Source organism: Fundulus heteroclitus, unplaced genomic scaffold (genome assembly GCF_011125445.2).
Source record: "Fundulus heteroclitus isolate FHET01 unplaced genomic scaffold, MU-UCD_Fhet_4.1 scaffold_63, whole genome shotgun sequence".
In the NCBI taxonomy this organism is placed as follows: domain Eukaryota; kingdom Metazoa; phylum Chordata; class Actinopteri; order Cyprinodontiformes; family Fundulidae; genus Fundulus; species Fundulus heteroclitus.
This window is the reverse complement of record NW_023397066.1, coordinates 249462-273405: the sequence shown is the minus strand read 5'-3', so window position 1 is coordinate 273405 and position 23944 is coordinate 249462. Positions and strand designations below refer to the sequence as shown.

At 45.1% G+C, this 23944-nt stretch overlaps 1 protein-coding gene and 1 long non-coding RNA gene across 2 annotated transcripts; one reads left to right on the top strand and one right to left on the bottom strand.

Moving 5' to 3' along the window:
• Positions 1 to 63: 63 nt before the first annotated feature.
• Positions 64 to 2032, bottom strand: LOC118561445. The gene is made up of 3 exons (XR_004930052.1): positions 1780 to 2032; positions 1612 to 1678; positions 64 to 175 (listed from the first exon to the last, which is right to left on the bottom strand). It is a non-coding gene; the product is annotated as an uncharacterized LOC118561445 (long non-coding RNA).
• Positions 2033 to 17763: 15731 nt separating this feature from the next.
• Positions 17764 to 21750, top strand: LOC118561444 (E3 ubiquitin-protein ligase TRIM21-like). Its single transcript, XM_036133533.1, has 2 exons — positions 17764 to 18189; positions 19411 to 21750. Exon 2 carries the CDS (start codon positions 19420 to 19422, stop codon positions 21025 to 21027), a length of 1608 nt encoding a protein of 535 aa, XP_035989426.1. The 5' UTR covers positions 17764 to 18189; positions 19411 to 19419; the 3' UTR covers positions 21028 to 21750.
• Positions 21751 to 23944: the final 2194 nt, after the last annotated feature.

The window sequence follows — 23944 nt, the reverse complement described above, 5'->3', positions numbered from 1 at the left end:
AATGAATGACAAACAATTGTTTTACACATAAGAAAAACAACAGAAATGTTTGTTCCACAGTTTTTTGTATTTTTTAAATGTCCATTCAAAAATAAACAAATCCCTTCCCCCCAAAAAATTTCCTTGTTTCCTCCCAAGTAGGCAGGCTCCAACACAAATTGCCCTACAGCAAGAGCTGTGAATAAACAGAAAATACATAAGAACCCATACACAATTTAAATTCTACAATACACCAGAGGTCCGTTCTTCGTACGTTGCTTAAAACATCCAAGATCAAATGAGACATCCAAGATGATTTCATCCGGCTAATCATGATCCGGCTAATTGGGTTCTTCCAACACACCTGTTGTTTATGATTAGTATGGCTGGATTGAGTTATCTGAGATAACTGCACGTTCATGCGTTTGTTTAAAAGGGGAAATGTATCGATAGTAGAAACAATGATCAGCAGCGCTGCTATTGGCTGTTCAGCATGAACAAAGAACGCCCACAGTTTTTCTCCCAAGCAGAACAAGAGCTTTTAATGGAAGGTTATGCCGAATTTGAGTCATTAATTAAAACGACAGGGAACACCTCAAAGTCTGTTAAAGCCAAGAGAGAGGGCTGGCAAAAAGCAGCAGACAAATTAATGCGTAAATACTGTCCATGGTAGATGTTTCTATCACTTTCTACAGTATGAATTTTTGCATTTTAATAATTTCATAAGTACTTTGTTCTTTTATGTCAGAGCCTCCATGGGAGCCACTAGAACATGGGGAGAAAAGTGAAGTACAAGAATATTCTGCAAAATGATAGCCTTTAATTATTATACTGTATTTTAAAAAGCAACTTCTTCCTCTTTTTTAAAAGCCACTGTTAAATTATGTGTTTGTCTGTTTTTAACAGCCACCAATAAGAAGGCTGGAAAAAAATCGGGTTCTTTTTACTTTTACATGTTTAACCCTTTTTCTTTTTTCTTTTTTTTCACAAAATGACTCAAGGTGCCATCTGTTCCCTATATTTAACGACATCTTCAACAAAAGAAAAAGTATTTTGACCTGAAAAAAATATACAAATAATGAGGAGAAATTGAACTCCACAACGTGAAAAAGAGAAATATTGCACTAGAGATCGAGTTGCTTCAAAAGGACCTTCAGAGTAAATTCTAATACACCATTTTACACATAACTATCATAACTATCTCTTACTGCAGGCAAAAGATGACTTGCTGACATTTCTTTATAAATAATTGTTTAATTAAAACGACAGGAACAAAGCATTATTTGTTTCGTCTTTTATTGAACATAAAAAAAAATGGTGTTCCACAATTCTGTCCCTTCCTCTGCCACTAGGTGGTCCAAGTGCGCTGGCTAGACACAGACTTCCCTATCTCCTCCGCTACGATCTAATCCTGTTTACATTAAATAAACCTGCTCGGGAGCAGGCTCAACTTTGCGCACATGTTTCTATGACAGCAAGTCCGGGATGAGTTTAGAAGAACCAAACGATCCAAGATCATGCCAAATCGTCAACAATGAAATCCTGCTAACTGAGTTAGCGACGTACGAAGAACGGACCCCAGCAATATCACAACACCACAAACAAAACATACAAAAACAAAAATAGACTTACAGATCAGGAGATGGAAATCTGGCACACAGCAGAAGCAGAAACAACAGGTTTTCTTTTGTTGCTTTCACTGGACAAATATATTTACATTTATTTCAACTTCTTTAAAGGAGCACTGTTATTAGTTTTGCTTAATTTTGCTTAAGGTTTTTGAATAATTCTAAAACTTACGGGAGATTTTGTATCTGTGACTTCATCAGCTTCAGGTGATGAGGCCAACAGGAGGCTAGCAGGAGGCTAACAGGATAGGGTGACCAGACGTCCCCGATTTCCGGGGACTGTCCCCGTTTTGGACCACCTGTCCCCGGCTTAAGCAGTCCCCGGAAATGTCCCCGATTTTACCTAGGGGGAAAAAGTTGCGTGTAGACTGTTATTACCATAGCTCTCAACTCTCACGCATTGACCGTGTGACACACGCATTTCACTAACTTCACACGCTCACACGCAACACATGGAATTTCTCACGCATAAAAATCACAAAGCCCATCTGGGCTGCGGACGACAAAACTCCGCCTTCTGCTGAGCTGTTTCGGCTTCTTTCACAGCTTGTGGCCATCAGTAATTCCTGCTGCAGTTCGTGTTAACAGAGCAGCAGGAAGAGTAATCAGAGTTATGAATAATTTTAGTCTTAACAGTGGTGAAAGTGAGCCGGTGTAATGCTCAAAAGTGCATGCCTGCCGAGATCTGCATCCTCTGTCGCAGGAGCGCGCCTCGCTCTGTACAAATCAATATCGACGGAAAACGAATTAAAATACGACCAACGGAGCGACTTGTTCTTATATTAATTATATAAAAACGCTTAAATGTACTTCTAATGTGAAAAAAAACTGTGTGTATTTGGCAGATTCGTTTACAAAAGTACGGGTGTTATGAACAATATTAAATCCAAAGTTTTTATCCGAGGTACGGCTGATTTATTTGTTGTGGTCTCTTGTCATTCACACACAACAATAAACCGTGAGAGCCGACGTGAGTTTTGAAACTGCAAAGCTTTTTAAGCGGAAGATCAAACGTGCAGACACAGCGTTCATAGACCAGTGTGATGCATTCGTGAGCGTCAGAAAGCTATGGTGCATTCAGGAGCATTGGACATTTCAAACTTACAAGGAAAGAGGCATAAAACGGAATAGAACTTAACTCATACAATAATCTATTTATCCAGAAACAGTGTGGGCTTTCTTACAATACTGAATGCTCTATAATTGTATTTCTGTTATGTTTTGATTCTGCACATCTGCTAGCTTTTTATTCTGAAAAATCTATAATATTACAGCAGCAAATTATCAAAGTTTTTCAAAAGCCTGTTTAAAAGCTCCAAATGGGGCTTCAGATCATAGAGCGACAATTGCGCTGTCATTGTTTTACAGGGCAGAATTTGCATTTGCTGACCCTTGTCCTTTAATTACAGATGGATATACAGGAATACAGTCATATAAGTGTCAACTCCTCTTAGATAGCAGGGGGTGCGTTCTTTGGCAATGGGGCTGCCAAAAAACGCATCCCCCTATGTTTTTAATCTAAAAATTGTCCCACACACCTGAAATTCACACTAGTAGTTCAGAACACATGTGTAAACACGTAGAAAATGTTACATCAACTACAAGTGTATATTTCTATGAAACAGCAGGGGATGCGTTTTTTTGGCAACGGGCTGGTTATAAACTGTAACAGTCTAGAAGTGCATTGAGCTGAAAAGAGGGAGACATCAGCAACTGGATCGTGCATAAAGACGCAGCGGGAACCTCTGTGTGCTTCAGTGTTGCTGCTGAGGGGAAAATGTTGACCATAAAGACTTGATGAAACTCAGCCTGATTCACCAATCAGGTTATAGATTTACAATGATAAACAACTCATAGATGAATGTGTAACAGTGTAATAATTCGGTGAATAACTTTGTCATGGTTTTCAGGTGACGAGTCCACATGCAGATACGAACGGGAGGCAATGCACAGTTTTAAGATGTTTATTTTGGAAACAGGCAGATCTACGGACGGAACTACAGGTGAATCGGCTGGGTCAGAACGTCACGGCTGGAGAGTCTGCAAGAGAGAGGCGAGTGAGTAACTCTGAAAGTAGAACCAGGAGAAATGCTAGAAGTGGCGCTGCTTACCATTGGGCTGAGCGGACCTAACCGGGGAGAAGTAGCGTCGGGAGGACTCTATGACTTTACGCTGCTGGAGATAGGCGGCTAGTGGCTGAGGACGGCAGATGTAACTGGAGAGGGATCCTGAGCGAGCCTCATCGGCAACGGTTGACAGATGGATTGACCAGAGTGAACACAGAACCAACAGAACCCGGGAAAGGGGATCTCAGGCCTCGCTTGGTAACATCCAGGAAGTATGAGGGGAGCGCCAGAGCAAAATCTGAGCAGACAGGTTCTGCTGGTCTGTTTCTTCGGACGAGACGTCAAGACAGGTGAGTGCATCCAAGCACCAAAATCTGAGGCAAAAATAGAGAGATCCAAAAATTAGTCAAAAAACGAAGAGCAAAAAACTCACAAGGTGGTTTCCGAGAGTTGGGACAGAGGCCACGTCGTACCACGACTGGTTAAGGCTCTGGCGTCTTCCATCTGTCAGCGCTCTGCTTAAGAAGCCAGAGGAAGCCGCCTGCAACGAGCTGCAGGTGTGGGCCACGCCTCCTCAGCCAACTAGACACACCTGAGGAGTAGAGTTAGAGCAGCAAGACACAGAGAACCCTGACACTACCCCCCCCCCTCAACGGCCGCCTCCTGGCGGCCCAGACGAAGAAGTGCTGGGCTGAGTAGACCAGAAATCCAAAATCAAATCCTTATTCGAGATGGCAGCTGCAGACACCCATGAGCGATCCCCAGAGCTGCGACCCTCCCAATCGACGAGGTATTGGTGACCCCTACCTCATCGACGGGCATCCACAACCCTGATGACGCGAGGGTTCTGACTGTCGTGGGAGGGTGGAGGGGGTCCGGAAGGAGGGTACGAGTAACTGTCCAAGACGGGTTTAATCTGGGATACATGGAAGGTAGGATGTACTCGAGAGTGAGGAGGTAGACGTAGGCGGACGGTGGTCGGGTTAATAACTGTCTCTATCTCATAGGGACCAGTGAACCGGGGAGCAAGCTTCTTGGCGGACGGGTTGGACAAAACATCTCTGGAGGATAACCAAACCTTCTGACCGGGGCGATAATGGGGAGCTGGTCTGCGGTGCTGGTCAGCAAACCTCTTGCTCCGCTCTGCGGTGCGAGTGAGTGCTGTAACCGTTGTTCTCCATATCTCCTGGCAGCGAGTGTGGGAGAGGACTTTCAGCCTATAAAGGCTGAAAGTTACCCCATATTGTTGGGATTGTTGGGACTTCTGTGAAATGAAGATGATTGTAAGTCCAGAATAAACGAATCCCCCTGCTGGTCGCTGAAGAGAAGCTGTGGTGTCTGGTCTCGTCTGTCTGTTTTTTAAGGTTAAATCCTCTCCCACACAATCCATTTTCCGCGGAAAATTACAACTGGTGGTCACAAAAAGAAGCAGCAATGCCTCACTTGTCTCGCCTTTAAAATCAATACACTTTTTCCAAAGCAGAACCTCTGTGTGGCAAATCTTATGTTAAAAAAAAGGAAAAATAAAGAGAGAGAGGTATGCTTAACTTACCTCCTCTTTTCTGTTTCTCAATGGGCCCCGTTTTGCCACTGGAGGCACGTGCTGTGGAAAGCCTTTTTTCCTCTCCCTTGTTCTATCCTGCCGACAACGCCAATTATGTGGGAGAGGATTTAACCTTAAAAACAGACAGACGAGACCAGACACCACAGCTTCTCTTCAGTGACCAGCAGGGGGATTCGTTTATTCTGGACTTACAATCATCTTCATTTCACAGAAGTCCCAACAATCCCAACAATATGGGGTAACTTTCAGCCTTTATAGGGATACAGTATGACGTAAATGGGAACATGATATCTTACTGTGTACAGGCGCTGCTCTGGACCAAAAGCCCTCCCTTCCTAGTTGGAGGGGTGTGTGTGTGAAATGGTGTGTGTGCTGCTCTTCCATTTCTAGGAAGTCTTATAAACAGATCTTTGGAAAAAGATAGTAGGAGCCAAGAGTAGTTCAACTAAAGTTCCTTTGGCCTTACTTGTTGTGATTCAGTGAAACATTCTAGAACTAATCATTCTTTGGGCAGTGATTGCAGTTATTACGACAAACAGGGTTCCACCTTGACAATATTAAAAGATGAAATCCTCCATACATGCAATGTAGTCATTGACGGAGGCGAAGGGAATCCTGAGTTCATCTGTGGGTAGGAGTGGAGGTTGATATCCTAAAGCTACTTCAAAAGGTGAACGTCCCGTGGCTGAGGTGATGTGTGAGTTCAAAGCATACTCTACCCAGGGCAAAAACTTGTTCCAGTCAGTAGGTGAAGATGACGTGAGGCAGCGGAGGGTGGTTTCTAGTTGTTGGTTCATTCGTTCGTTTGGCCATTAGTTTGAGGATGGTATCCGGAGGTGAGTGTGTAACGAGCACCCAGAGCAGAGCAAAAGTGCCGCCAGACCTGAGAGATAAACTGAGGACCCCGGTCAGAAAGAATGTCAACTGGGATACCGTGGAGTTTGAAAACATGTTTTATGAGGAGCTGGGCTGTCTGGAGGGCGTTGGGTAATTTACGGATGGGGATAAGATGACATGACTTTGAAAACCGGTCAACAACTGTCAAAATCGTTGACATACCTTGGGATACAGGGAGACCTGTAACGAAGTCAATGGCAATGTGGGACCATGGACGTTTGGGGATAGGAAGAGGATTTAGCAACCCAGAAGGTGGCTGGGTCGAAGACTTATTCTGGGCGCAGACAGGACAGGCTAGAACATAGTCTCTGACATCCTTTGTCCATGATGGCCACCAGAATCGCCGGGACACCTGAGACTGGGTTCTATAAATACCCGGATGGGCGGAAAACTTAGCATCATGACACCAACGTAAAACTTCAGGACGAACAGACTGGGGAACATACTTAAGTCCAGGTGGACCTGTACCAGGGTCCGGGTCTAATAGTTGGGCCTGGTTGATCCTGTCCTCCAGATCCCAATGCAGGCCTCCAACAGTACATGTGGGAGGAAGGATAGGTTCCGGCTCTCTCTCCTGTTCGAACGGGGCAAATTGACGAGAAAGAGCATCCGGTTTGACGTTCCTGGAGCCAGGTCTGTAGGTAATGGTGAGGTTGAATCGAGAGAAAAACAAAGACCAACGGGCTTGTCTGAAGTTGAGTCGATGGGCTGACTGCAGATAGGAGAGGTTCTTGTGGTCTGTCCATATTATGATGGGCTGCTCGGATCCCTCTAGCCAGTGCCGCCACTCTTCCAAAGCTAACTTAATGGCTAGTAGCTCACGATCGCCTACATCATAGTTCTGCTCAGCGGGAGACAAACGACGGGAGAAGAATGCACAAGGGTGTAGTTTACTATCAAACTCTGACTGTTGAGATAAAACCGCACCTACCCCTGTATTAGAAGCGTCGATCTCAAGAATGAACTGCTTGGCCGGATCAGGGTGAACGAGTATGTGAGCCTGGGAAAAACGGGACTTAAGTCTGTTAAACGCCTCTTCTGCCTCAGGACTCCAGACGAATGGGACCTTGGTGGAGGTGAGAGCATGTAACGGGGAGGCTATCTGGCTGTAGTTCCTGATAAAGCGCCTATAGAAATTAGCGAAACCTAGGAATCGTTGGAGCTGTTTGCGCGACTCAGGAACCGGCCACTCCGTTACTGCCTTTATCTTCTCCGGGTCTGACCTCACTTGTCCGCCCTCTAAAACAAGACCAAGAAAAGAAATAGAAGTCTGGTGGAAGTCACACTTCTCGGCTTTAACAAATAAGCGATTCTCTAATAATCGCTGGAGAACAAGACGAACATGTTGCTTGTGTTGTTCTAGGTCACGAGAGTAAATCAGGATGTCGTCTAGATAGACGAAAACAAAAACATTCAAAAAGTCCCGCAGGACATCATTTACCAGTGCCTGAAAAACTGCCGGAGCATTGCACAAACCAAAAGGCATGACTAGGTACTCGAAGTGACCTAACGGAGTCTTAAAGGCCGTCTTCCACTCATCCCCCTGTCTCACCCGAACCAAATGATAAGCGTTGCGCAGATCAAGCTTAGTAAAGATCTTGGCATTCTGGACTGGCTCGAGGGCTGAAGATAATAGAGGAAGCAGGTACTTATTCTTCACGGTTATTTGGTTTAGCCCTCGATAATCAATACAGGGTCGAAGGGTCCCGTCCTTCTTGCCAACAAAAAAGAATCCGGCGCCTAATGGGGAGGAAGAAGGACGAATTAACCCTGTAGCCAGAGACTCCCCTATGTACTTCTCGAGCGATTGACGTTCTGACCTGGAGATGTTATAGAGCCGACTCACCGGTAGTGGAGCCCCAGGCAACAAGTCAATGGCGCAATCATAAGGGCGATGTGGAGGTAGTGAACAAGCCTGAGTCTTACTGAATACCCGCCGTAAGTCATGGTATTCTTCCGGAACGCGAGAGAGATCAATAACGTCTCCGGAATCTGTCAAGGTGGTAGGGGAAACAGATACGGGGCGAGCGGACTGTAAACAACGGGAATGACAAGCTGGAGACCATGATTCCAGTCGGGACTCAGCCCAGTTAAACTGCGGGCTGTGGACCTTTAACCAGGCTAACCCCAAAACCACGGGTGAACGCTTAACCGGGAAGACAAAGAATGATAGTTGCTCCCGATGGTTACCGGAAACTATCACTACTAGTGTTCGGGTGCGATGGGTGATCAAAGTTAACTTCTGCCCATCTAAAGACGACACCTGGAGAGGCTCGGGTAATGGATCGACAGGTACACGGAGCTGGTCCACTATGGCTTGGTCTATGAGATTAAAATCAGAACCAGAGTCTACTAGAGCCGAAACATCAAAACTATCCTGGTCGAACATTAAAGTGACTGGCAAACATAAGCGAGAAAGTGAAGACGCCTTAACGGCTACCCGGGGAATAGATCCAAAACCGTCCACCGTTCTCCCCGTTACGAACGGCGGACTCGGTCTTTTGGCCGAACAGGACAGTCTCTGAGGAAATGACCTTCACCTCCACAATAAAGGCATAAATCTCCCGAGAAGCGCTGCTGACGCTCCTTGTTGGTAAGACCAACCTGCCCCAACTGCATGGGTTCAGGAGGCGGTGTACAGGACCGGGGTTCCCTATGGGTAAGTGTAGATGAGGTGGATGATCGCAAGACCTGGTTGGGTCTAAACCGGTTCCGGCTGCGTAATCGGGAATCCAAACGGATAGCTAACGCTACAAACTCCTCAAAATCCTCAGGCTCCTCAACCCGGGCTAACTCATCCTTTAGCGTTTCATCAAGAGCCTGAAAAAAATACTGCCTTTAACGGCCTCGGCTGCCAACCCGCAGCAGCGGCAAACGTGCGAAACTCCACAGAAAAGTCAGATACGCGTCGACCGCGCTGTTTCAAAGAGAGGAGATGACGAGACTGTTGAGCCGAATCTAACTCGGGTGAAAAAATAGTCTTAAATTCGGTAACGAAGTCCTGAAAAGTAACCCCGAATGACTGACAATCAGGGAATTGAGCCTCGGCCCACCTAAGAGCCTTACCCGTTAGTAGTCGTAAGACATAAGATATCTTAACCTCATCTGAGGCGAATGTCTGAGGGGAACGGTTAAACACCAGTTTACACTGGAAAAGGAAACCACCGCAACTCCCACTGTCACCAGAGAACTTCTCCGGACAAGGTGACGCGCCCTCAAGAGGCGGAGTCCAAATCTGATTCTCAGTACTCTGAGCGACGGGAGGCGGGGTGCTAAGGTCTTGAGTGACAGGCGACGTCATCGCGGAAGTGACTGTGTCCATAAGCTGGCTAAACTGAGCGGCTAATCTCTGAAGCTGTTCCTGTGTTGAATTGACGGCAAAACCTAGCGACTGCATCTGTTCCTGCTGTGCGGCTATCTGCCGCCCGAACGTATCCGCTGGACTTTGGTGGCCAGAGCCTTCTTCTGTCATGGTTTTCAGGTGACGAGTCCACATGCAAATACGAACGGGAGGCAATGCACAGTTTTAAGATGTTTATTTTGGAAACAGGCAGATCTACGGACGGAACTACAGGTGAATCGGCTGGGTCAGAACGTCACGGCTGGAGAGTCTGCAAGAGAGAGTGAGTGAGTAACTCTGAAAGGAGAACCCGGAGAATTGCTAGAAGTGGCGCTGCTTACCATTGGGCTGGGCGAACCTAACCGGGGAGAAGTAGCGTCAGGAGAACTCTATGTGACTACTCTGCTGGAGACAGGCGGCTAGTGGCTGAGGACGGCAGATGTAACTGGCGAGGGATCCTGAGCGAGCCTCATCGGCAACGGTTGACAGATGGATTGACCAGAGTGAACACAGAACCAGCAGAATCCGGGAGAGGGGATCTCAGGCCTCGCTGGGTAACATCCAGGAAGTATGAGGGGAGCGCCAGAGCAAAATCTGAGCAGACAGGTTCTGCTGGTCTGTTTCTTCGGACGAGACGTCAAGACAGGTGAGTGCATCCAAGCACCAAAATCTGAGGCAAAAACAGAGAGATCCAAAAATTAGTCAAAAAACGAAGAGCAAAAAACTCACAAGGTGGTTTCCGAGAGTTGGGACAGAGGCCACGTCGTACCACGACTGGTTAAGGCTCTGGCGTCTTCCATCTGTCAGCGCTCTGCTTAAGAAGCCAGAGGAAGCCGCCTGCAACGAGCTGCAGGTGTGGGCCACGCCTCCTCAGCCAACTAGACACACCTGAGGAGTAGAGTTAGAGCAGCAAGACACAGAGAACCCTGACAAACTTAAAACTACTTAATTTTATTCAGTATTATTTGAACAATTGTGTGTTTTTTATGTTTTAATCCATTAACTGAACAATAAAGTATTAATACGTCTCTTTCTCTTTTTAACAAAAGTAATACATGTCTACTTCAATGTCTGGTGGGATAAAAATGAGATAGAGTTGAGACTCCACCGGCTCTTCCAGGGTCCAGTTAGCCCCGCCCCAAACAAGCCCCACCCCCAAAATTAGCATAATCTCACTCTTAACTTTTGATAAAAGTTGAGAGGTCTGGTTATTACGGTAGAGCTGTTGCGCACAGTTTATACAAACATTAAAGGCGCTTTCAAGGCAGCCCCCTGCTCCCACCTGGGCCCCTCAGACCATCTATCTGTTATGCTATTTCCTGCATACAGGCCCCTTATGATCAGAGCCAAACCTACAGTGAAGCAGGTGAGGGTGTGGACTAAAGGAGCAATGGAGGCGCTCCAGGACTGGTTTGAGTGCTCTGACTGGGACATGTTGCAGCAACTTATGAGGACAAGATTGACATTGATGAGTACGCCATGACTGTGTCAGCCTACATCAGGGGTGGGCAATTATTTTTTCCAGGGGGCCACATGAGAGACAGAAAATGTTGTGGAGGGCCGGACCAAAAGACTGAACTCAATCCTGCATAATATTAATTGTATTTCTTTATAAAAAGCAGTAAAAGACCCGCTGCAGAACATAATGGTGAGAAGAATAAATGCTAAACATCGTCATCCCACATGTTGCTGGAGTCTCTGAAAAACTCAAGAGGATTTTCTCCAAACACAAAATCTCAGAACATTTCAAACCAAACAGGACCCTCAGACAGAGGCTGGTGCATCCCAAGGACTAAACCCCCAAACCTAAGATGAGCGGATTGGTGTCTGCAGTTCAGTCAGTGAGGAATGTTCTGATCTATTATATTGAAACAAATAAAGATAACAGAAACACGCCACCAGCAAACCTCCACGATGAATAATGTATAAAAAAAACTTGTACATTGTGAAAAATCAAAAAATATAAAACTCCGACATTGAACAAAAAAGTTCAATCAACAAATAAAATAACAACATACCTGTACAGAGTGATATAAAAAACTGTTCCGCAGCAAATAACATGTCCAGCCGACATCAGCCCACCTGCCCATGACAAAGGGAGCAAAAAAAATTTAGCATAGCGCAGGAAAAACGGTCGGCTCATTCACAGAAATGCTGCGACAGTAAAACCCTTTCACTCCATAAATTTTTTTTCCATTCACCGCTAAGCAACTCACAAACATGTTAGCTTTAAAGACTGTTTAACATTTTTCATTACACTCGAACTTCTAACCAACAAACTAACTAGGAGCTCCGTGAAAACTCACCTTCCTCCGTAACAGCCATGAACGGTCTGGTGAAGGAGGAAGTGACATCACCGGTTATACCCGCAAAAATAAGACTAAACTTTCCAAAAATTATTATACAGAGTATTTTTCTTTAAAATAATAATTCCAACATAAAACGGAAAAACAAAAAAAAAATGAATGAAAATATAAAATGAAGGATATTTGGTGGAATGAATTTTCTTCCTTCCACACTACATTCACCCCCCATAAATGACACCAAAATCCTGATTGCTCAACAAAATAACCCATACTTAGACAAAAGTAGGATGGGAATGTTCCAAAGAATACCATCTGTATTGTCAGCTATAGAAGCTAACTGTTAACACAGGTCTAGAGAAATTTAAGGGTGATCAAGCCTCAAACTCTCACAGATCAGTATGATGCCGAATACACCAAACCACCCATCTACTTATGTCCTGTGTGTCCACGCAACCATAATAATGGACATCTCACAAATTGAACCAGGAAAGAAAATAAACAATCATCATTACTAAAACAGTGTAAGTAGAGACTGCGATCTTCTGAGCCGGTAAACTGCCCGATACTAAATGGCTTCTGAGTCATAGACTCTATCAAGCGGTCAACCTTTTTGACAACCCTACCAACTCGTGTCCTAACCCCACCTGAACCACCTGCTCTGCCAAAGACGTCACTACTCGAACCTTGACCCCCATCAGCTATGACTATTGCTTCTGTAGGTTCATCTCTTGGGTTGCTTTCTGCTTGGGTCACAGCTAGACCATCACACTCTGTGAGGTCAAGAGTCTCGACCTCAGATTCATGCATGTTCAAGGATTCATGACCCATGCCCAGTGACTCTCCACTGCCACCTGCTGTCTGTTCTTTCCATGGCCGCCATTGCTCTGGAACACAAATGCTGATATCCCTCGTTTCACTGGGTATCTCTGCATTGGTTGTGTCTCCTGAATCCTCATCCTCCGCTGAACCCAAGACTCCTTCTATAGAAGACTCATCCCTAGTCTCATCACAACTGCACATTGTCTCGTTCATGTAATCATCTGCTGACTGGATAGGCAAGAAACTGACATCCAAGATGAGGTTTCGGTGCACTACTTTTGTTTCCTCCAGCTTGTAGATGTGTGTCTTGGGGTCCTTGTCTATGACTCTGTAGACTTTTGACTCCCACCTATCGGCCAGCTTCTTCTTCCCTCTCTCTCCTTTATTAGCAAGGAGGACTCTATCTCCTTTGTTCAGCTGAAATCCCTTGATCTTTTTGTTTTATTCCCTGGCCTGCTAATCCTGTTCCTTCATGGTATGTTTTTGAGCAATAAATGCCACCTCTTTCAAATAGTGTCATGGTTGAGTTTTGGTTTGGCTTCGTTTTTCTGTTATTTTCATTGTTTCTCATTTGGGTTAGGTTTGACTTTATTTATTGTTAGTTTTCATTGTCATCAGTTATTTTCTGTCATCTTCACTTCACCTCCTCAGCAGTCAGTCACACCTGATACAATTTACCAGTTAATTAGTCAGACCCTTGTTCCACCTGTTAAGTGATCTATTTAAAACTCCCTCTGCCTTCAGTTCAGCACTGGGCCGTCTTCAGTCACCCACCACTCCATGCCAGTCCTCTTGTTTGCCTTGGAAGATTCTGTTTCTGTTTTCTCGTTGAAGGTTAGTCCTGCCAATCGCCATTATGTTCCTAGAGAAGCTCTGCTCTGTGTCCTGGTGTTGCTACGAGGCCTACTAACCAAGCAGCACTTCGCTTTCATAGCCAACCAGCTTTTATGGACTCTCACTCCGGGCCGTCAGCTCCCTAAACTGCCTCTTTGCAGAGAGCTCAAGTTGTAAATGGTCTATTTTGTTATCCAGTGAGCGGACGTTGGAAAGCAAGATGGATGGTAGCAGCAATCTGAATGGGTTAGCCTTTAGCTTAGCTGCTAAGCCTCTGCGGCAGCCACGCTTCTTCGGCCGGCTACACTGCTTCCGCTTTGCTCTCCACCGGCGTGAGCTGCTCCTCGAGTCCGCCGCCGCCTCACAGGCCCCCGGGACTGGTACCCGTAGTACTCCGAAACCGCGTAAACAATCGATCGTAGAAGTGGTCATAAGTCCAAAAACAGTACATGACCGTAACTCCAGCAGGCGCTGCCGATCGTGCACTGATCGGCTGGGTAGATGAGTGGTTTCAAGCGAGTTTGGCGGCATCTTTTATGGAAATATCTGCAAGTTGTAACGGAGCTGTATGCCTAGCCGCCGCCCGGAAGTGCAGCCGGAAGTAACCGCGTGCGCTATGCGACTGATGATGATTTTTATTTGTTCTTTTGTTTCTTTTATGTGTACATACTTTCTTAGCTTCTTTTTTTATTTATTTTACTTAGTAGTATTAGCAGACCTCTCAACTTTTATCAAAAGTTAAGAGTGAGATTATGCTAATTTTGGGGCGGGGCTTGTTTGGGGGCGGGGCTAACCGGACCCTGGAAGAGCCGGTGGAGTCAACTCCATCTCATTTTTATCCCCCAGACAATGAAGTAGACATGTATTACTTTTATTAAAAAGAGAAAGAGACATATTAATACTTTATTGTTCAGTTAATGGATTAAGACATAAAAAATACACAATTGTTCAAATAATACTGAAGTAGTTTTAAGTTATTGACCAAATTATTACACTGTTACACATTCATCTATGGGTTGGTGCGTCTTTACGCACGATCCAGCTGCTGATGTTTCCCTCTTTTCAGCTCAATGCATTTCTAGACTGTTACAGTTTATAACATTCTCATCACCTTTCACAGCGACAGGTTTCTCAGTCAGTCGCCGCGCTGATCAGACGAATCTCTATTGCTCTCGTCAGTGTGCTCTGGGCGGTGAGGTGGGCGGATTTTACCCCCGTGCGCTGCGTGCGACGGATAAACAATGGGGAAAATGCATAATTACTGTAAAGGGCTCCTATAAAGGGAACAGGGGTACTAACAGATCTGAGATGAAGCCCCTGGTGTTACAAGTTCTTTAAAATGACCCTTAAAAGTGCGCACCTGAATTAAAGCGCGAGGCAGCAGCCCACCGAAGCGCCACTGATTCTATGTTGTTAAAAAAAAAATAGCATGAAATACAGCTAGTAACTCTCCTATTGACTTTAACTGGCACACGTTGCTACCGATGTGAGAACATTAAACGTAGTGATTCACGTTTTGAATGGTGAATGGTGATAAAAGCACCTGCTCCGAGGGAAAGGAGGGGGGAGAGGAGCAAGCGCGGAGGCACAGAAATACGGTGCATGTAGTTAAAAAATGCAGAATTAACAAAAACGAAACTTATAAACAGACTAAGTGGCTTTTTAAACTGCATCTGGTTAGCAGAACTGTTTTATGATCCAGCGTGCAGCCATGACTGGTTCTGAATGAACCGGTCATCTGGCAGCAGCTCCCCCCGCCCCCTCCCCTCCTGTGTACGCGGTACAGGACCTTACCGGCTCGGTTTCACCACTGTTAAGACTAAAATTATTCATAACTCTGATCACTCTTCCTGCTGCTCTGTTAAAAAGAACTGCAGCAGGAATTACTGATGGCCACAAGCTGTGAAAGAAGCCGAAACAGCTCAGCAGAAGGCGGAGATTTGTCGTCCGCAGCCCAGATGGGCTTTGTGATTTTTATGCATGAGAAATTCCATGTTTGCGTGTGAAATGCCATGTGTTGCGTGTGAGCGCGTGGAGTTAGTGAAATGCGTGTGTCACACGGTCAATGCGTGAGAGTTGAGAGCTATGAGTATTAGGTAAGTTTCACTAGCCTCACAGAGAGTGTTAATTCAGATAAACAGCATTCTATAATGATGTTCTCTGGATGTCCATTGTATTGCTGTCAATAAATTCTTTAACCTGAAGAAAAGCTTTCACCCCTTTATTCTAAATGTGTGCAGAGTTAGCTGTTAAAAGATCGCCAGTGCTCAAATTGCCCATTAAACTATTGTCCTACTACGAGCAGATGGGTTGAGATTCCTAACAGACCGAGGGCTATTTAATAAACCGTCCGTCCGTCCGTCCGTCCGTCTTCTTCCGCTTATCCGGGGTCGGGTTGCGGGGGTAGCAGCTTCAGTAGGGAGGCCCAGACGTCCCTCTCCCCAGCCACTTGGGCCAGCTCCTCAGGAGGAATCCCAAGGCGTTCCCAGCAGAGAGACATAGTCCCTCCAGCGTGTCCTGGGTCTTCCCCTGGGTCTCCTCCCGGTGGGACGTGCCCGGAACACCTCACCAGGGAGGCGTCCAGGAGGCATCCTGACCAGATGCCCGAGCCACCTCAACTGGCTCCTCTGGACGTGGAGGAGCAGCGGCTCTACTCTGAGTCCTCCCCGGATGACTGAGCTCCTCACCCTATCTCTAAGGGAGAGCCCAGACACACTACGGAGAAAAGTCATTTCAGCCGCTTGTATCCGGGATCTCGTTCTTTCGGTCACGACCCAAAGCTCGTGACCATAGATGAGGGTAGGAACGTAGATTGACCGGTAAATCGAGAGTTTCGCCTTTTGGCTCAGCTCTCTCTTCACCACAACGGATCGGTACAGCAACGGATCAACGGATATGTTTTAATAAACATTAAATAATTTCAAGACAAGTAACGGCACAACTAATGCGGCAGTTAGAGCTGAATCTCTTCATATCATTCAGCCTCAGAGCATCCAGCACGTCTCTGTCCTGTTCCTCTGCAGCCTGTAGGCAGACAACATATACATATATTGTATATACATATACTGTATATTATATGATATCCCAGCGCTTTAACGCTTTGCATGCATGGCTTATCATGTATATTTAGGACAACATAGCAAGCTAGGACTAGCATTAACTTATCTGGTACACGTCAGAGGGAGCTAATACTTTCGTCATTAATCACTGGCTTCAAGCAGCCTTATCTTGGTTTTCTTCTTCTTTTCCAGCACTTTCTCAGTTCTCTCCAATGTTTCTCCCCTCTGTCAACTCTTTATTCCCGCTTGTCGACCTTCTCTGTCTGATAACAAATATACACTGAGCAGCTAGCTTACTAGCTACGCCATGCTATGGTTTGTTATGTTGTCAACATTCCGTTACGTAGCTGTTCTGTGCCTTGCAGCCGTGAGACTGCTCACATTCGCAGCACATTCAATTGTAAAAGAAAACTACCCGAAGCGAACTGAATAGTCCTGATCCATAGCGTACCGCCCTAAGTAGGTACTGCTGGAAAAGTGGCAATAGTGACCCCTACCCCCCGCCAGCCAGGGACAGACAGGCTTCTTATAGTCTTCAAGCACATCTGGTGTGCTTGGAACCACATCTCAGCAGGTACTAAAAACAGGAATGGGTCAATGTAACCGTTAGGGGGAGAAAAGCCTAAAAAGCAACACGTACTGAAGTCTCCAAAGTTGGTGCTAATGGAAAATGATTTGTGGGAACCATCTCAGGCCCAGAGAAAGGGTGGTTCCTAGGAACAGGAAGTAAGCCACAGCAGACAGTGTTGGATGGTGAGGAGAGGCAGTGTAGGAGGAGTTCTCCAGAAGTCTACCACCTCTTCTGTCTGGGGCAGATTACCCTACTGATGGTTATGAGCGAACCGGTGAACCTGTAAATCCAACAACTCTCTGTTTGCAGACTCTTCACCATCCTAGATCAGTCCTATGAAAGTCATGTAATCTGCTAACCTCAGAAGTTTCACAGACTGGTTTGCTGAGGTGCATTTGTGTATCAGGAGTGGGGAGAGAACAATAGTCTCACCTGGTGCTGCCAGTCGATCAGGAACCTGGGGATCCAATGACAGCTCTGAGCACCATTGTGATGGAGGATGAAATGGAGTCCAGGTTGACTTCATGACCTATTCCACAGTAAGCAGACTGCAAGAGATCCAGCAGGGAGATTTTGATGTCCTTAAAATGTTCCAACACCAGTTGCTCAAAGGAATTCATGACCACAGCTGTCAGGGATACAGGTCTGTAGTCATTTAACACTGTGATGGTGTGTTACTTGGTGACGGGGATAATTAACATCAAAGTTTCTCCAAATATACTAAGATAGATTGCTCTGTTGGTGTTTTTTTTTTTTTCAGACAAACTAAACATTTCAGGTCAATAATTCAACGTAGGGTAAGAATACACATTTTCCTACAACTGGAAATGTAAATTGATGTGAAATTTAGGATTGTTTATCAGTCATGATGTGATTTACAACCTGGTGTTCTGTTTTTGTCCAGCAGAGGGCAGCATATGAACAGCTCTCAGGGAAGGATCCAAACTGCACAAAGACTCACTTCCTTGTGATTCAGTGAATCAGTCCTGACTTTAAACGTCACTTTCCAGAAATGAAAGTAAGTGTTTGTCAGAGTGAAGCCTGAGCTGCCGTCGAGAGAAACGTGTTTCCTCCTGAAGACCAACTAAGTTCATCTGTTTCTTCTCAGCAACAGACTCTAACTCTGGTGAGTTCAGCAGTTCAATGTTAGACTTTCCTTTCCAGTCAGTAGGAGTAAACATGGTATATTCCTCTGATTGCTGTTTGAAACATGTTGGGGCAGAGCTGGCAGTATAAACATCATGGAGTCATTATACCAATCATGTTCTCTGTCTTTTTATGTCTTTCCAATATTCAGACAGAGTTGGACAGTCCCAGAAAACATTGGAGTGGTCTCCTAAGTCTGAAATTGAGCAAAGGAATTTTTTCTTAATAATTAACCTGTTATTCTCCTGGTTGTGGAATGACTGGTTCATTATGCGTAATCCTTCAGATCGCCATCTTTTAAAACCACTGTCTTACATTGAGGGAACAAAGTCTACATTACCAACATCTGGCAGGGTTCTTGAGATAGTAAGAGGACCCCCTAATTTCTTCTGGACTAAATCTCATACTCCTAATGAGCTGAAGAACGTTAAACAGCGTGTTGTTGTCAGAGAGGGAAAGGGAGCATCACTACTTTCTGATCTGTTCTGAATCCATCGGCCATCTTTCTGTTCCTCCTCCAGCTGATTCCTTTCATCTATTTTCATCAGGATTCCCAACTTATAAAACATCTGTGCTGCTAAACTTATCTTCAGCTGTGATATCCTGACCCTTGATACCTTCTGGGTCTTGGTATATTCAGAGAGTTACATCTGAATCTGTTCTGCAGGTTCTCACATCGCTCACTGAGATCTTTGTCTCATCACAGCAGGTACAGAAGGGTCCCTTCATGAATGCTGGATTTCTCTTCCACTGAGCCGCTCCTCTCTTCCTCCTCACTCAGTCTCTGCTCATGTTGGACCATTTGAGCTTTTAGGTCCTCAACAGAACGTTCTCCTCTCTGCAGAGACGCTTTAGTCTCTCTGTGTCCGTCCTGTTTTTCTCTTCTTACTTTCTTTACCTCATGGTGAATCTCAGCGACGTCCATCTCCCTCCATACATCTGCAGTTAGCTTTAGCCTGGTTAGCTGGGCTCAGAGATCTCCGTCCACTTTTCTGACGTGTTGCTTGTTGCTGGTTTTAATCTGCCTGTTTGATCTCATCCTCTGATACTGCTGAGCTTCATAAACCAGGTGGAAATAGACTATCAGGCTAAATTAATAATGCCAGACAGGAGCTCCGTGTTTCTGCTGTTTCTCTTAGCGTGACGTCACTGGAGGTCCTGAACAAACTGTTTTAACTTGTTCTCCCTGATCTGTCCTCAGAGTTCAGAAATGTCTTCTGGCAGCAACCTGAGGTCTGAGGATCAGTTTCTGTGCTCCATCTGTCTGGATGTGTTCACTGATCCAGTCAGCACACCATGTGGACACAACTTCTGCAAAGCCTGCATCACTCACTACTGGGAGGAAAATGAAAGATGTCAGTGTCCTGTATGTAAGAAGGTGTTCAAGATGAGACCTGAGGTGGAAGTCAACACCTTCATCAGAGAGATGGTTGCTCAGTTCAGACATGAAGCTCAGCAGGAAGCCAGCAGCAGCAGCTCAGCTGCTAAACCAGGAGAAGTTCCCTGTGACGTCTGCACTGGAACCAAGCTGAAGGCCCTGAAGTCCTGCCTGGTGTGTCAGGTCTCCTACTGTCAGACTCACCTGGAGCCTCATCGGACCACTCCAGGTCTGAAGAAACATCAGCTGATGGAGCCTGTGGAGAACCTGGAGGACAGGATGTGTCTGCAGCACGATAAACCTCTGGAGCTGTTCTGTAGGACCGACCAGACATGTGTCTGCTTAGTCTGTCCTGTTCTAGACCACAAGAACCACGAGTTTGTTCCTCTGAGAGAAGAATCTGAAGGAAAGAAGGCAGAGCTGAAGAAGACCGAGGCTGAAGTTCAGAAGATGATCCAGAGCAGACGAGTGAAGATCCAGCAGATCAAAGAGTCGGTGAAGATCAGTAAAGATGCTGCAGACAGAGAGAAAGCAGAAGGTGTTCAGGTCTTCACTGCTCTGAAGGAGGCTGCTGAGAGAGGCCTGGAGGAGCTCATCAAGGAGATCCAAGACAAACAGAAAACTGCAGAGAAACAGGCTGAAGACTTCATCAAAGATCTGGAGCAGGAAATCTCTGAGCTGATGAAGAGGAGCTCTGAGGTGAAGCAGCTCTCACAGTCTGAAGACCACCTCCACCTCCTCCAAAGCTTCTCCTCCCTGAAAGCTGCTCCACCCACCAAGAACTGGAGAGAGGTCAGAGTTCATCCTCCATCATATGAGGGGACTGTGGTGAGAGCTGCTGCTCAGCTGCTGGAGGAGATGAAGAAGATCAAGAAGATGTTGGAGCTGAAGAGGGTCCAGCAGTATGCAGTGGATGTGACTCTGGATCCTGATACAGCTCATCCTGACCTCATCCTGTCTGATGATGGAAAACAGGTGAAACATGGAGATGTAGGGAAGGAGCTTCCAGACAATCCAGAGAGATTTTCTGAGTGTGTTAATGTTTTAGGACATCAGAGTTTCTCTTCAGGCAGATTTTACTTTGAGGTTCAGGTTAAAGGAAAAACTGACTGGGATTTAGGAGTGGCCAGAGAGTCCATCAACAGGAAGGGACAAATCACTCTGAGTCCTCAGGATGGTTTCTGGACTGTTTGGTTGAGAAATGGAAATGAGTACGAAGCCAATGCTGGACCTCCAGTCCGTCTCCATGTCCAGCCTGGTCCTGAGAAGGTGGGGGTGTTTGTGGATTATGAGGAGGGTCTGGTCTCCTTTTATGATGTAGATGCTGCAGCTCTGATCTACTCCTTTACCGGCTGCTGCTTCACTGAGAAGATCTACCCATACTTTGGTCCCTGTCCAAATTATGGAGGTAAAAACTCTGCTCCTCTGATCATCTGTTAATCAGGATGATTTTATCTTTGATGAACCAGAATCAGAACCAGATACAGCTCCATGAACAAAGAACCTCTGGGTGAATAACCTCCACTCTAAGTGACTCTGTAGGAGAAGTCTTTAGGTCTATTTCACAAAACCAAGATATAGAATTAAACCAGGATTTTCCAGATATTCTGGCTAAATTAAGCCTGGACTCACATCAGTTACCATGGTGATTTATCCTGCTCCAGACCAGGCTAACAGGTTTAGTTAATCCTGGTTCCTTCTCTGTTCATTGAACTGATCAGAAATCAGTGAGTTTGTCACTGATTCTGTTTCCTGAGTGTTTTTTTTTTTTTCAGCCCGCTTTAAAATCCTACTGATACACTTTGGTATTCAGTCAAGTACTATAATAATTTTAAATTATGATGGTAGCCTGAACATTTGTTAACTTTATAATTATCCATGTGGGCGTTGTTACTGTTTAACTGTGTTTTTGAAGACTGTTGTTGTTCTGACTTTGACAGAAAGGTTTAATAGACTGTTGCTGCTGTTGAGGGAATTAGAATAGCTGGTGAAGAATCAAAGGTGTTGTCAATAAAATCTGGTGTTAAACCATTTTCAACGAAATCCTGCAACTCTAGGGGGCGCTGTTCTACTGCCTCCTCCCAAAAAAAAGAACATGTTTCTCCTCAAGTGCACAAAATATGCATTTCACAGCCTTAACAGAAAAATAAAGAATACAAACCATGAGACTCAGTGACCTTACAACTGTTAATGGAAAAAATATTCCATTAACATCATTGCATATCAGATATATTAACTTCTTTCAATTTGTTTTAGAGTCTATGTTTAGTGTTTTAAATCCAAACCATATTTATATTAATAATTAATGCCAAATTAAAATATTATACGGGGTAAACATTATTATGAAAATACTGTCTGCTGAAAATGTTTCATCCCTCTCTACTGCTCCACTGCTTCAGAGTTATGGAAAGGTCAGCAATAAAATGGTTTAAAGTTATTTATGCAATATAAAAGTAGCTCCAAACAAAGGTGTTTCCTTCATAACAGCAGCAGTGTTTCATTTATTGAGTCTGATGTGCTTCAGTTCCTCATCAGCCTCCATCAATAGATGTTGCCTGTCTGGTTTATAGATTGGAGCTGATCCATTGTAGCATCAGTGAATCTGTGATCGGCCTCATGGTCTTTGTAGACAGCAGAGGACGCACATTTATCTGGATTACCACACCTGGCTTGACTTACTACACCAAGTCTGGATATTTCTGACCATCTCAGCATTCTTCTTCTAAAAAATGACTTTTAGAAAACCTGGAGTTTAGAAAAAAACACAGAATGAATAAAACTGGAAGCTGAATGTGATTCAACAGCCTGAGATTAACTGATGTTCATATTGTAGTAAACTGGAGAATTTCAGTGTTTAAGCTCCTTGGTGACAGAGGAAAGAATCAAGCATCCATCTACTGCCTGCCCTGTAGAGTCACAAGGACTAGTACCGTTCTTCAGTGGTCATTGGGCAGGAGGTGGGTTTACTCTGGACAGATCAGCAGTCCATCACAGGGCAACACAGACACACCAAAGGACATTTAGAGAGACCAACACTCATGTTTCAGGCTGTGGGAGGAAGCCAGAGGACCTGGAGAAAACCCACACATGCAGGAAGAACCCGACTCACTGTTAGGCAGCAACGCTACCAACTAGACCACTATGCAGGAACCCCCCATCCTAAGGGTTCTACCCATGGACCTGCTTGCTGCAAGGCAGCAGTGCTGCTATTAGCACCACTATGCAGCCCAAGAATAAACCAGTAAAATAAACTGTAACCTATGAAAGCTGCTGTGTGTCAGATTTACTAACAGTGATTAGGAAATATTAGGAAATGTCTGCAGTAAGGGCTGAAAAAGCTCTGAATCATGAGTTTAGATTCACATCAAGATCAAAGTGAAGTTTGAGTGAAAATGATCCCAGATGAATCTTTTCCTCCTCAACAAACAGCTCAAACTGCTGAGAAGAGCTGATATTCTCACCATGTTTAAAAATAAAACAGGATTCAGAGGAAGTCAGGACTAGGACTCAGTGATGGAATACAGAGACTTTCCTTTATTCATTTAACTTCCAGATCTTCTGTCTGTTAACCAGGATCATCAGAACATCTAAACACAGAGAAATCTGGACCCTGAACAGTGCTGCAGCTTTTTACAGCCTCATAAAGATAAAACAGTCAGAAGCTCCAAGGGAGGACAGCTGACTCTGACTGAAGGGCTGAGATTACAAGACGGCTACATTTAGACCATGAACACAACTACAGAGACCTGGTTCTCCTAAAGTCAGACATGTTCAGCACCAGAACAGCAGCTCAGCTTAGGGTCACCAGAGGCCAGCGTTTACCTGCAGACAGAACCCAAGATGCTCTCTGATGTCCCTGAAGCCATGTCAGCCTGAGAAAGCATGGAAGACCCTGAGCAAGCAGCCAGAACCGTGTTCAGGCCCATAAGAGCTGAGTCTGGGCTGAAGGTCCCTCAGTCAGACTGGGAGACACCAACCCTGACCCAGACTGTGGTCCAGTGGGACGTCCAGGTCCAAACTGACAAACAGGGGATGGATAATCAGGAGGACATGGTGGTGGACAGAGAAGAAAGGAGGGATGGAGATAATAATCCCTCAGAACAGCACCATCTAGAAGGAGGAAGACGAGAAGCTGAAGAAACACCAATAAAACCTGAAGACTGGTAAGAATTAACATTTTGGTCTACTGGATGTCTAGAAGGTTCTAAGTAGAGCTTTATGGTGCTAAAAGAAGAAATGGGACCAAGAAACAAAAGCTTTAGAGCAGTTTATTAAAAAAAAGCAGTTCATCTGATCAAAATTATCCGAAAACCCTGAAAGCATAAAGCAAAGAGTCCTAAAAGGACTCAGTGATGAG

Excerpts from the sequence above, each read along its gene's own strand:
- LOC118561444 (XM_036133533.1), top strand. The coding sequence starts at position 19,420 with ATGTCTTCTGGCAGCAACCTGAGGTCTGAGGATCAGTTTCTGTGCTCC.